Source organism: Amborella trichopoda, chromosome 2 (assembly GCF_054954075.1).
Source record: "Amborella trichopoda isolate Santa Cruz 75 chromosome 2, AtrichopodaSantaCruz75HAP2 v2.0, whole genome shotgun sequence".
Lineage (NCBI taxonomy): Eukaryota > Viridiplantae > Streptophyta > Magnoliopsida > Amborellales > Amborellaceae > Amborella > Amborella trichopoda.
Window position 1 is genome coordinate 66,654,065 of NC_142337.1, and position 13,618 is coordinate 66,667,682.

General features: G+C 33.7%; 2 protein-coding genes across 2 annotated transcripts; one reads left to right on the forward strand and one right to left on the reverse strand.

The window, feature by feature from the left end:
- Positions 1 to 1,112: 1,112 nt before the first annotated feature.
- LOC18430198 (uncharacterized) lies at positions 1,113 to 5,626 on the reverse strand. Its single transcript, XM_006840357.4, has 7 exons — positions 5,533 to 5,626; positions 3,849 to 4,067; positions 3,509 to 3,650; positions 3,288 to 3,376; positions 2,396 to 2,450; positions 1,876 to 1,961; positions 1,113 to 1,506 (listed from the first exon to the last, which is right to left on the reverse strand). The coding sequence occupies exons 1-7, from the start codon at positions 5,551 to 5,553 to the stop codon at positions 1,351 to 1,353; spliced, it is 768 nt and encodes a 255-aa protein (XP_006840420.1). The 5' UTR covers positions 5,554 to 5,626; the 3' UTR covers positions 1,113 to 1,350.
- A 3,399-nt stretch (positions 5,627 to 9,025) lies between these two features.
- LOC18430197 (Polyketide cyclase / dehydrase and lipid transport protein) lies at positions 9,026 to 12,823 on the forward strand. The gene is made up of 3 exons (XM_006840356.4): positions 9,026 to 9,546; positions 9,956 to 10,123; positions 12,579 to 12,823. The coding sequence occupies exons 1-3, from the start codon at positions 9,064 to 9,066 to the stop codon at positions 12,783 to 12,785; spliced, it is 858 nt and encodes a 285-aa protein (XP_006840419.1). The 5' UTR covers positions 9,026 to 9,063; the 3' UTR covers positions 12,786 to 12,823.
- Positions 12,824 to 13,618: the final 795 nt, after the last annotated feature.

Sequence of the window (13,618 nt, forward strand, 5' to 3'; positions counted from 1 at the left end):
TGTAAGATATAGGAATCTACTTTAAAATTTTGATAATAAAATGGTATTTCTCATAAAGTTCCATTTTTCTATATTTTTGACCTTGTGTGTGTAGGTGAGAAGTATGAATGCCCAAATTGAGTGCAATCTGATGTACAAAAATAATAAAAATCAAAATAAAATATATTCTCTCCAAAATTGGGACTTAAGTAAAAAATATAAAATATAAAATATAAAAATGTACTTTTAAATTTTGATAGTAAAATGGGATTTTTTTTTGTAATTTTTCCTTAAGCATTTCATCCATTTATTAAAACATGCCTAAAGTATAAATAATTCTTCTCATGATCATGTATCCTTTGATAGGCATTTTGGAATTAAATCAAAAAACAAAAATAATAATAATAAGATGTTTAATATTTCAATTCTTGAGTGCATTTTGATCAAGGGAAAAGTTTATATAGAGCCTAGGCTCTAAACAATCAAATTACAGCGTACCTAAAAAATTTCACTAGAAGAGGTTGTTTTGATGCCCAAATATTTCCAAATTGATCATCTTGACATCAAGATACATATACTTGAGGAAAAAAATGGATTTCAAATTTTGAAAATAATAATCTTGTAACGCATTTTTGAATCATCAATTTTTAAGTTATTCAAGTTTTCATGGATCTGCTCGATCTATACTATTTTTGAAGCTTTCAATTTTATAATTAAAGATAAAAATATATTTTAAGGCTAATCAAATATTTCCAGTATTGAAACCACATTTCTCGACACTATTTGAGATGGGCTCTAATTTGATTGTTTAGAGCCTCGGCTCTATACGAACTGCACCCTTTGATAAATTTTTCTATATTTAATCCAATGAAATTAACTTTTGGCTTATCCTTAAAATTCAAAAGAACAAAAAAAGAAACTATTATTAATATGCCCATACAACCTCATAAATGAAAATCAAAATAAAAAAGAGAATTATTGACTCAAAATTTCAATAAGATGATGTTCAAATCAGCCAATTGATCAAAAAGTTTTTACTTTAAAAAACCTTAAAAAAATCCAATTTATCAAAGTGTAAATTACTCCTAAAGAGAGGAAAAGAAAAGCAAAGCCAAACAATGCTGACAATTATAGAACCCAAATAAAGCTGTTCTTATATCTATCAACAAAGATCCTCACATGGTTGCATAATTTTAAACAAGAAAGCAACATAATTTTGTGCCTCTTATGTCAAGGCCAAAAGCCACATCACAAAGAAGCAAAAGGTCATTTTCCGTTTCGGGTACAAAAAGAGAAATATGAGATGAGAATATGCCAAAGATCAATTACACATTCATTGAAATTCTAAAGAACAACAAAGGCAAAGCCACCTCAACTGGTTAGAGGTAGCTCCCCACAGTTAACAATTCTACAAGGAAGTTTCGGGACATCTGATCTGCTTGTTTCCTGGGACTCAAGGGCTCGAACAACATCCATTCCCTCCAACACGTGACCAAACACAACGTGACGTTTATCCAACCATGGTGTCTGCATTGTTTTAAAATAGAATAAGCGAGAAAAAAGTAAAAGAAAGAACATATAGGACTCTCCAATGAAAACTCATATCAATCTATTAAGACTGAAAAACCCTGTCACTCCCTTGTATATTCTTTTCTTCGCAGATCAGTTGTCCTCTCTCAGCAACAGGTGGTACATCTAACCAATGGGTTCGTGAAAATAAAACTAAGTACTTGCACCAATATATCTTATACTTCATATTTTTTCAAAAATGATGCAAGTCTTCAACAAAAGTGAGACATAAATGGTGTCATATGCTCCATTTTTAATTTCTAAAAAGTAAGAACCAAATGGAAGTTTGTAGAATTGCATGAGTAGGAAAAGGAAGACTATCTTAACCTTGGTAGTGCATATGAAAAACTGACTACCATTGGTATTTGGACCAGCATTTGCCATGCTCAATACACCAGGTCCAATGTGTTTCACTGCAAACAAAGAAGAAATATGATGCCCTTCAATTTGATAGAAGTAAAAAAAACAGCCTACATATCCAAAAATAAAAGCAGCTGTTAGGTTGAGGAGGTCTTAAAAGGACATAAAAAGAAAATATGAATCAGGGAAAACCAGAACGCAAGCTTAATCTGAAAGTTATTCCTTTTTAACCGCATACAAAGAATGGACAGTACAACTAGTACTCTAGGCTAGCAGTGATAACTCTTTCTTTTCAAGTTATTCGTAAATCCTGAAGCAACATGTGCTTTTCTAAAATTCAAACTGTAGAAGATAAATAATAGTGAGTGGACACCGTTGATCAAAATAATAATATGAATAGAAATTCACAACCTTGAAACTTGCATTACAGTCCATGTGGATTAGCCAGACAAAAAGTTGGAGCCTGTAAAAGTAAATTAACACTTACAAATGAAGTTCTCATCCTCAAATTTGGAACCATAGATACTCCTTCCTCCAGTCCCCTGTAACCCAAACAACAATCTCATTGTTTAGAAATTAAGAGAGAAGAAGTGAAAATAATTAAAACTTAATCAACTTGCTGAGTCAAACAGTGAACTTGGAAAAAACTAGGGCAACCTTTTAGAAGCAGATTTGAATTGGGACCAAAGCCATAGAGGGAAACATACTATAAGTAGAATCCCCTTGTTTTGGTACCCACTCTCTGGTATATTTAACTTATTGACTGAAAACATCTGCCCAAACCTGAGCCTTACCATTAAAAAAATCGTTCATGTGCAAAACTAAGTTGACTCTGTATAGCAGAGTAAGTTGACTCTGTAGATCAGAGTCCCTCAACGCAAAGCAAGTTTTTATTGACTGATTTGGACCACATATTTCATAGAACAATGGAAATCTCATAATGTCTTGAGTAGCAAAATCACCAACTTTTAACAGCAGAGGATGTTCTGGAGTTCCATTCCATAACCGGATAGGTTCAGAAAATCAAGGTCAGATGACTCAGATAAAACATCGATAATGTTTTTCTTCTTTCTTTTACTTTACAACTAGAAAATTTTAATTGCTTCTTAAAAAAGCAATTACTGCAACACCCCATGAACTGGCACAGCAGAGATTTCAATTTAAAATGCCTTCAATGATTCTGAAAAGTAGGATTTGTGGACCACCTTAAGCACATTGAAGAAGTGTACTTTATCTATTGCGCAACAAAGAGTTGTCCCACAAATCAAAGTTACACTCATATATTGATTAGTACGATTATAACCTCAAAACCTTTGCAGTCACACAAATAAGCAGCGTCATATAACATCATTTGAAGAAGATACATGAAGGAGACGCACATTTCCCTTATCAAAATCTCCACTCTGAACCATGAAATCCTTTATTATACGATGGAAGGAGCAGCCTTTGTAACCAAATCCCTTCTCCCCTGATAATAACAATGAAATCATAAAACAACTAATGAAGAAAACTACGCATGCATAATAAACAGCAACCACCTTCTAGTAATACAAGAACATAACTAAAAACCAAATAATAAATCTAGGATAAGGAAGTATGCCTGTGCACAGTGCCCTGAAGTTCTCTACAGTGGCTGGCACAACATCACCAAAAAGGCCCAACACAATCCTGCCCACAGGCTCACCCCCAACTTCTACATCAAAGAAGCATTTTGTGGTCACATCCGCTTGCAGTTCCTGGTCCTGGAATATTTGAAGCACCATATCCAGTAGCCAAAGTAAAGTTAATTCTGCGTCGCTCATCCAAATAAACTTTACAAGCACATTTATATGCGCATATTTGCATAAAAGTTTATCTTCTGCTAATTTTCATGAATCTAAAAGCTCATTTGACATCAATAAAAGCATCAGTTAGTATAAATAACAGAGAAATTAACTTACATGTGTCATGGCATTGTTGCACACCAGGCCTCGTTTCCCTGTTGCAACAGCACGGGACTGACCTCCACGGGATACGTGCTTTGCACATGTGGCATTGGATGGTAAAAATGTGTTGAAATGCCTCAAAGATAGACTACAGTGATTATTTGGGTTCAAAAAATTATTTCGAATAAAGGTGCTCACTTTATGATCACCAGAAATGTTAGACAGCAAGCACCCCTGCACAAGACATATACCAGATGCATTTGAATAACAAAAAGGTTAAGCTAAACAAATAGCCCCATAAATGACAAACACAACAGCCAACTAAAACAACACCTATAGTGGCTATAATCTAAGCAAGAAACAATCTTCTGAAGTCACAAAAAAGTAGTTATTCTACACTATCGAAAGTAAAACAAGAACAACCTGACACAAACAGATCAATACATACACACCTGTGGAACATATACAATATAAACAAACCTTTGGTTTTCCATTTGTCATCATTCAAGGCGCCAACTCAATGCAGTCTTCAAATTGATAAGAAATGTGTACATGTTGGGGGTAGTAAGGGAGATCTTGAGTTGAGTCCTATATTTGTCTTTGAGCATTGTACTCCCACATGGGGAGCTTGTTATTAAGGCATACTCTCTGATTCTGTATCACGATTATGTAGGCATCACATATATCTATTTGCCAAACTGCCACCTTTCTTTTGTGAAGCATCAAGGACCAACAAATCCTCATGATTATGCAATCAACTCTGTGGCCTAAGAATATGAGGTTTATTTCAAAATTTATGTTTAGTGGTCTGAACTTTAGCTCCATTCTTTTTATATATGAGTCCCAACTTTCAGATTTCAACACTTAAATGTTTTTTCACAGAAAATAGTTGAGAAAATTCATTAGAAACATTTACTGTTTTAGATATCGCAAGTTCTCCACGGTTTCTTTGCCTCTATTTTTTTTTTCATGTTCTCTCATCCAGAACCCAACAAGTTCTTGTGAAATTTGGGAACTTGTCTATATACTTTACCTTTCTCAGAATTCAAACAAAGAAATCGTCCAATTCCCAAGACAAAACAAACAATTTCCACATATCATGAAGAAAAAAAAATTCACAGATGCATAACCTGACTTCCAGTAAAACCCAAGATTAACCAATAATTAACCCAAGCTTCTAAAAAAGAAAATACGCAATGTCCATAACAATATGCTTCTTCTTCAATATCACTCTTAGAGCAACAAGGAAACCACTCAAAAGAGACAATAAAGGCGTACACTCACTCGGAGGCATTAAAGCTTCAGAAATATGCAATTGTGTGCATAACACAATTTACCAGTAAATAACTCATAAAACTACGCAACTCAGAGCATCTTTCTTTCAGTGTTCATCTCCAATTTCCATGACTATAACAAAACAATATCGAAAACGACCAGAATAAACCCATAAAAATGGGGCAAGTGACCGTAATGTTCCAAGGCATCATCAAGCTGATTGTAAAGTTCCAAGGCATCATCAAGCTCTCACAAAATTGATATAAAGCACAGAAATCAAATCCTTTTTTTGGCTAAATACACATGAATCAAAGTCGCCTTGAGAAGGTGAAAATGCATGAAACTGGATCCATAACAGAATACATAAACTCTAATTCTTGAAGGGCTCACACAGAGACAAAGGAACGAACTTGAATGGTCTAACCTGCAAATAGGCAGAGGCCATGGCCGCTGATGAAGCCGACTATCACGACACAGATGATGTAGAGATTATATTTGTATAGAGAGATTATATTTCTAGAGAGAGAAAGAGAGAGAGAGTATTTATAGAGAGAGTGTGGAGGGTTGTGTTTTTTTTTTTTGTCTTTTTATGCATTGGGTAAGCCCACCACTTTGCTCGAGAGATCCGCCCCCACGGCAACAAGCTGCACGGACTGAAATGCCCTCATCAATTAAACATAATACATAACTATCCCTTACGTTGCCTCCAATTAGCTCTTATAGCGATGTAATCGAGGAAATTTTGGTTCATTTCTTTTGTGATCATTTTGATGTTTTTTGCCAAATTGTTGTCCGCATATAATCGATACATTTTGAACATGATACACCCAAAAAATTACTCATTACAGAAAATTAATGTCAGGGGCCTTATAATGACTTTTCGTTGTAAGCCTTAAATGCACCAGACACTCATTCTATTGGGTAACTTAACTCGAACAACGAAAAGGTTTTCTTCCATTGCAGTCTTTCAGATTTTCATTTTAGAAATAGATTTTGAATCTAACTGTTATATACTTTTGAGACCATTTATTTTTTTTTGTTACGAGGAGGTTGCAATCGCTAATAATCGTTAGACGTCCAATTTTATGATTTGGAACATGTCATAAAGTTTGAGAATAAATTTTGAAATTTAAATATAATCAATAAGACACTGACAACCAATATGATTTGAAATCTGCCAGACGAGAGTACACAACTATTCCCACTCATTTGATGTTAAATTGGATGGCTTGGGGTGATTCGTGAGATTCAAGATTTTTTTTTTTTTTTAGAATTTTGTGTCTAATTAATGACACTTTTACAACCACCCATTTTGAAATCTAAAGAATAAAAATGATTGTAACTTCTTTATACAAAAGATAAATGGTCTCTTTGTAGATAATTTCTAAAAATAATTAATCTTTTCGTATACTTTTTCTTAAATATAAGGACGTCACAATCATTCTCATCCATGAGATTTATTATTGGGTGTTGTGACTCATTGATTAGATTCATACTTCAAAAAAAGAAAAATCTCAGACTTTATAACACACTTCAAAATATCAAATTTGACATCTAATGATCAGAAACAATTGTGACCTCCTTGTAACATAAATAAATAGCCTTATAGTATATAAGGGTGTGTGGTTTGTATAGAGCCGAAGCTCCAAACAATCAAAATAAAACGCACTTTCAAATAATGTCGAGAAATATGGTTTCAAAATTAAAAATTTTTGTGATAGCCTTAAAATATACTTTCATCTTTAATTATAGAATTTAAAGCTTAAAAAATAGTGTAGGTCGAGCATATCTATGAAAACTTGAAAATCATGAAATTTGACAGTCAAAAAATACGTTACAAGATCAACTATTTCCAAAACTTGAAATCTATTTTTTCTCTCATGTTCATGCATCTTGATTTCGAGATAATCAATTTGAAGATATTTGGGCATCAAAACATCATCTTCTAGTGAAATTTTTGATGTGAGCTCTAATTTGATTCTTTAGAGCCTCAGCTCTATATAAACTTTTTTGTAGTATATAATCCCTTGAAAGTAAATAGTCTTTTTGTATTTTTTTCCTTGAATCCAAAGTTTTTTATATCCGCTAATCTCAACCACTACCGCTGCCCATGAATTTGAAGAAAAAAAAAATCAAATCACAAAAGTAGACCATTTTAAACTTCATTTTTAGATGAGTCATTGCTCGATCTAATTTTTCATCGATTATCAGATCTGTATTGGTTTAATACGTTTTCACATGCAAAATCAAAGATCTAAATGGAGAGTGCACAAGGATTGACTATTTCAAATTATAAATCCATATGGATTTTTCAAAGGGAACACAAAATTTCTATTCTATAAAAGCTTATAAGGACACAGTCTAAATTGAAGATGGGAGTGATTTGGATGGCTGAGATAATGGACACATTTGCCCAATACTTGTCTAACAATTCCATTCTTAAAAATTTTATTTGAAGCGCTCAGATGAGAGGATTGCAAAATTCACCTTCTTTCTAACAAAATTAAACTTAGGTGAACCTAAAAATCGAGCAGACAAGAATTTTTCAAAGTTGGAAAAACTTCTAATTGATCATTTCAACTTCGAGATGTAGGGATATAAAAAATAAAATAAAATAAAAATTTTGAATCCTAAAAATAGTATATCTTGTGATAAGTTATTTGGATCGTCTAATTTTCATGATTTTCAAATGTTTATATATTTGCTTGATCTGTACCATTTTTGAAATTTTAAATTTCATAAAACAAATTTGAACATGAATTTTCAAGCCATCATAAGGTTTTCAACATTAGAAATACATCTTCTAACAAAATATCAAAGTGTTCCTTACTTGTTATAGTATAAGGTGGGCACCTTATACAAACCTCACCCTTAAAAAAAAAAATTTACAATACTGCATGTATACTTTTTAAAAGAAAAAGTTAAAATAAGGCCTAAGCCTTGTGAAAAGAAATGCAAAGTTGTGTCTCAAATCTCACCAAAATTTGTAGTTTTGAAATGGAAAATCTTTTAAATAGATCATCTCGATCTTGACCATTACAAAACTGAAAAAAAAAAAAAAAAATTTCAAGCCTTAAATAAAATGTATATCGTGATATGTTATCTCGACAGTCAATTTTCAAAATTTCATTGATATGCAAGATCCCTACCATGTTTTGAGCTACAATTTATAATCAACCAAGAGCCAAGGGTTTCCCATGCCCGAAGTATTTTACAATAGGGTACGGTTTGTATAGAGCAGAGGCTCTAAACAATCAAATTAGAGCCTACCATCAAAATAGTATCAAAAAATATGGTTTCAATATCGGAAATCTTTTACTAACATTAAAATATATTTTTATCTTTACTTATAAAATTTAAAGCTTTAAAAATAGAGTAGATCGAAAAAATCTATAAAATCTTGAATAACTTAAAAATTGACGGTCCAAAATGCGTTACAAGATGTACTATTTCCAAAACTTGAAATCCATTTTTTTCTCAAGTCCATGCATCTTGATATCGAGATGATCAATTTGAGGATCAAAACAACTGCCTTCTAATGAAAGTTTTGAAGTAGGCTCTAATTTGATTGTTTGTCTTCTAATGAAAGTTTTGAAGTAGGCTCTAATTTGATTGTTTAGAGCCTAGGCTCAGTATAAACTTTTTCCTTTACAAGATAGTTTTGAGGGGAGGCTCTAGCCTAGGCCTTGGGGGTTCCTTAGAAGCCGCATTTGACGAATTTATTGATTTGAATTCTAATTACTTCCATCAAAGCTCGTTCTCGGATTGCAAACCCCTTAATTTCAATTCAGGCCCTACTCCAAATAGAATTTTCTACCGAGCAAAGCACGTGTGACGATTTACACCTGTGCAAATATTTGCACGTATGAGTCATCGATCATTGGGTGATGGTGGTCTCGGCTTCCCACTTCTCTCTCACACAAACACAGGCTGAAGATTTAAGCATGAGGAAGAAATGGAAATCCTCCTGTTTTCTTCTTTGATTCCTTCTCTTCCCTTTCTCTCTCTAAAAACCAGAGGAATTCCCTATATCTCTCCAAAATCTGGAGAAATCCCCTCTCTTTCTCTCAAACCAAGAGAAATTCCCGTTCTTTCTCTTGAAACCATAACCTCATCTTCCTCTGCTTCCCCCTTCAACAAAAAGGCCCTTTCCGCCATTAGAGCTTCCCCTAAAGCTTCTCCCAGTGGCGAGGAAGATCCGTCTGTCTCTCCTCTTGGTGAAGAGGATGCTAAGGACTCTACTTATCATGGTTTTGAGATAAGAATTGATAAGACGGGGAAAAATTCGAGGAGAATTAGGGCGAGAATATGGGTGGATGCGAGCCTTGACACCATATGGAGTGTATTGACTGACTACCAGAAGCTCTCTGATTTCATACCCGGTCTTGCAGTGAGCCGATTGCTCGAAAAGAATGGGAAATGGGCCCTGCTTTACCAGGTTCTCTCTCTCTCCTACTTATACCTCTTAATTGATGCATTACTTTGCTTCTACTGGTGCTAATGGCTCTTAGATTTTGTACTGGTTATAAATTAATTACTTTTTTTCTATTAGTTTTTAAAATGTTAATTGCTACTAGATTCGGTTTTGTTTATTAATGTAGTGCTTTGTTTCTGCTGGTGTTTATTGCTACTAATTATTCGGTATTTTTTATCAATGCATTAATTTTCTCTCTCTGGGTGTTAATTTCTAGTAGATTTGTTATGTTTATTAATGCATTACTGTGTTTCTGTTGGTTTTGATTGCTACTGGATTGTTGTTGTTTATCGATAGATTACTTTGCTGATATTGATGTTAATTGTTGCTAGAATTCGTATTGTTCATTGATTCATTCCTTGGTTTCAAGCAGATTGGTCAACAGAATCTGGCATTTGGTTTGAAATTTGATGCTAAAGGAATTGTAGAATGTTATGAGAATGATGTTGAGTTTCTTTCTTTTGGTCGAAGGCGAGATATCGATTTCAACATGGTTGAAGGTGATTTTCATACTTTCCGAGGCAAATGGTCCATAGTACAAGTAAGAAACTTGAACTTGAGATTCTTTACTATATACTTCAACTCTCAGATATAAACCATGGGTTGCAAATCAGACGTTCATTGTTATACATAAATAGGATTGATCATCTTTTTTTACTTCTTTATTATTTTTCTTTAGAAGAAGATATAATCTATGTTAACATGAAAGCAATTAAATAGAGAAACATACTGATCAGGAAGTTAGTTGTGTTATTGTATATATGGTTTGCTTTTGAACCTCAGAAGAAATCTAAGGCTATATATATTCTCCAGTTATGCTTTTGTTGAAGCATCATAATTGTATTTATTATTTAATTCATTGTGAAGAGCCACAGATCATGTTTCATTGATGTATACATATCCAACTTATCAATGGCACTAAGCACTAAAAGTTCGAAATTTTTAAATGTTTAAATAGACAGTTTTTTATGATCCTTTATAACTCACTTATAGTTTTCTGTTTCTTCTTTCTATTTTGTACCTCAAAAAGTAAAAGTTTTGAAAATATAAAATGTCTTGTATCCCATATACGTATAAAGACACATGTATACATCTGCATCATAGAGCAGCCATATTGCACTGAATGTACACGTTTTTGTATAATGTGTTAGTGCACGAGGACAGTGTAGCGCTATTTGAATACGTGACATAGGGGACTTTCTTGGGATTCTTTGAATTTTTTAACAATTAAAAAAATGATTGAGGTCTGTGCCTTACTAATCAAAAATGAATTAGATCTTACCAATCAAATTCTTTGAGGAATTTGAAGGAAATAATTTGTAAGATTTTTAGCGAGGATGTGGTGGTGGACTTAAAGAAGATGGTGTATCTCTCGATAGTCGTAACTTGACAAGATGAGCTATAATATCTTGGGTGCCGGTTAGAAATGAATATGGAATGCCCAGAGCCCAGATTCGATGACATAAATGGGAGTTCTGTGTTAAAGAGATTAAAATATAGCACTCGTAATTAATGGAAAAAGTTTATGTAAGGTCTCAACAGTAAAATGTAGAAGGTACACCTCAAAAATCCATCGGAAAAAAGTTGTGACTATGGAAATCCTTCTAATCGATCATCTTGCCTTGAGATGTATGAATGTGGAAAAAAATAATTTTCGAGTCTCAAAAATAGTACATCATGTAACACATTATCTGAACCGTCCTTTTTCAAAATATTCATATATTTATAGATCCGCTTGATTTGAACCATTTTTTGAGCTTTAAATTTTATAATTAGAGATGACAATACATTTTCAGGCCATCCTGAGAATTTTTTATACCAAACATACATCTTTAGACAAAGTTTGGAGGTGTGCCTTACTTTGATTGTTTAGGGTTGCAACCTTATGCAAACCACACCCTAAATTATTTGGATACTAGTGGCCCTCAGCTGAATTCTGATGGGAACATGAAGGTAATCCATACCTGAGTGGTTTGTGCATATGTAGTCAACATGAGATGTGTATTATGTGGCCTTATACTAGTTTTTGAGAGGAGAGAGAGATTCTTTAGATTCTAAGCTAGATCATACTAGATCCCCATTGGAGATGCTAATTGTCAAAATGAACTCCTTGAACCAGGTAAGTAGGTTGGGCAACTTTTCTCAGCCCCCTTTGAGGCTCAATGATAACATGGAGGAGCTTTGAGATATATCCAGATCCATAGAATTTAAACTCTCCATCGTGTTTACACGGAAGTTAACACAGTTATTTTAACACTGTTTGACTTATTAGCTGTTTGATTTGTTCAGAATTCCAATTCAAATTGTTGACACTCAATCCCTTAGCTGGTAGTTTCTATGTTAATTCACATATTAAAGAATAAACCTATCTAGAGAATAAACAAAAAATGAAAATGAGTTATGCCCTTTATGTTTACCGCAATTCATTCCACTGATCGTGATTGGGTTGACATCTATAGGAATTTCTTGGATCCCTTTATTGTGTCGTTCATGGCAATTGTAATACATATGATACTTGACAGTTCCCTATGTCTCACATATTTGAAATATAAATCCCACTTTTTTGTACTTGTTAAAGAAAAGGAGAAGGAAAAAAAAAATTTCAGCTCAGTCCCAACTACAAAGAAGGTGTCTTCATTTAGAAGCAGCTGTGGTTTGTTCCTATTCTTATTAATAATTTCGAGTGCCTTCCAGCAAACCCTGGTACATGGAAATTTCAGATTTGGCGATTATTCCTTATGTTATTAAAATGAGAATGGCCTGGTTATTGAACTAACAGGCTTGCTGCTCTGCTTTGACCAACCTGTTAGCTATTTCAATCCCACTTCTAATTAATTTCTGAAGATAAAGGATGTTATTACGTGAACTTTTGGAACTATCTACATAATATAATTCAAACACATGTAAATCAAATTGTTTTACTATAAAGAATTTCTATTAGTACAATTAATTATTTTATTTTAAAACATTTATAAAATGTCTGCCATATATTGTAGGCTGGAGAAGGGATATGGATAGATGGTAACATATCAGGGGTGCGAGTGCGGCGCACCATTCTTACATACTTTGTTGATGTGGTTCCAAAGCGATGGCTGCCGGTTGCTCTTGTAGAAGGAAGGCTTTGCAGGGAGATTGAACTCAATCTCCAATGTATACGAGAAGTAGCTTCGAAAACAGATGTTGATTCGCTTTCTTCCTTTTGATGGAGATGCTATTAAATAATTCATAAAATTATCTTCAATTGTATTGAGTCTTTCTTCTTCAAAACCTCCATGCATTTCATACTTGCACATCTCTCTCTCTCTCTCTCGCTGTGTGCTGCGTCGGCTACACCTTTTCGTATGCAGGACCCGGACAAACCCATCAAAAGAAAAAAAAGGTTGCATTTTAAGAGTAGTCTGTTTTGAACATTTTTCTTGCATTTCACCGGATCTTCTCTATTTTAGTAACGGGTTTTTGCAAGTTTTAATAGGAGAATTCTTCACTAAAAGCTAACTATAATTTTGAGCGTATTAAAATGTTTTTTACATATAGGTGCTCTGTTTGATGGTGCAAAACCATATTCTTCATTCTAAGGGATTTCATCTCTATTTAAATAGCTCGCTCACCCTATTCCTCTCCTATTGATCCCCATATGCTGGGAGAACACTTTTGGAGCTACCACTATGATCCCAACCCCTTTTTTAATGCATTAGTGAGAATAAAGGCCGTGAAATGGGCAAAGTGGTACCACCACCAAGACCCTGGCTTTATTTTTGTAATAAGCTCGTTTTTACATTCACATGAGCTTTTTTCATTTTTGGGTTTAAATCTACATAAGCTTTTCTGATTCTCTGTTTAGGATATTTTATACATTTAAAGTCATTAGGTAGGGTCTGGCCCACACCCAGCCAAGGCCTTTTAGAGCTCTCTATGTTGGGAAGTCTCCCTTCCATTCTTTCCTATCTATTCTGCTCCCTTCATTATGTTCCCCTTCTGGTTTTATTCACTGCATCTAATTCAAAATTGAAAAAAGAGTGGGGGACATGAGCTTCCA

Excerpts from the sequence above, each read along its gene's own strand:
- LOC18430198 (XM_006840357.4), bottom strand. The coding sequence starts at position 5,553 with ATGGCCTCTGCCTATTTGCAG. Across the intron at positions 3,651-3,848 it reads GCAACAATGCCATGACACAT|GACCAGGAACTGCAAGCGGA; the intron begins GTAAGTTAATTT and ends CAAATATTCCAG. Across the intron at positions 2,451-3,287 it reads GAGATTTTGATAAGGGAAAT|GGGACTGGAGGAAGGAGTAT; the intron begins GTGCGTCTCCTT and ends TTTGGGTTACAG.
- LOC18430197 (XM_006840356.4), top strand. The coding sequence starts at position 9,064 with ATGGAAATCCTCCTGTTTTCTTCTTTGATTCCTTCTCTTCCCTTTCTC. Across the intron at positions 9,547-9,955 it reads AATGGGCCCTGCTTTACCAG|ATTGGTCAACAGAATCTGGC; the intron begins GTTCTCTCTCTC and ends GGTTTCAAGCAG. Across the intron at positions 10,124-12,578 it reads GCAAATGGTCCATAGTACAA|GCTGGAGAAGGGATATGGAT; the intron begins GTAAGAAACTTG and ends CATATATTGTAG.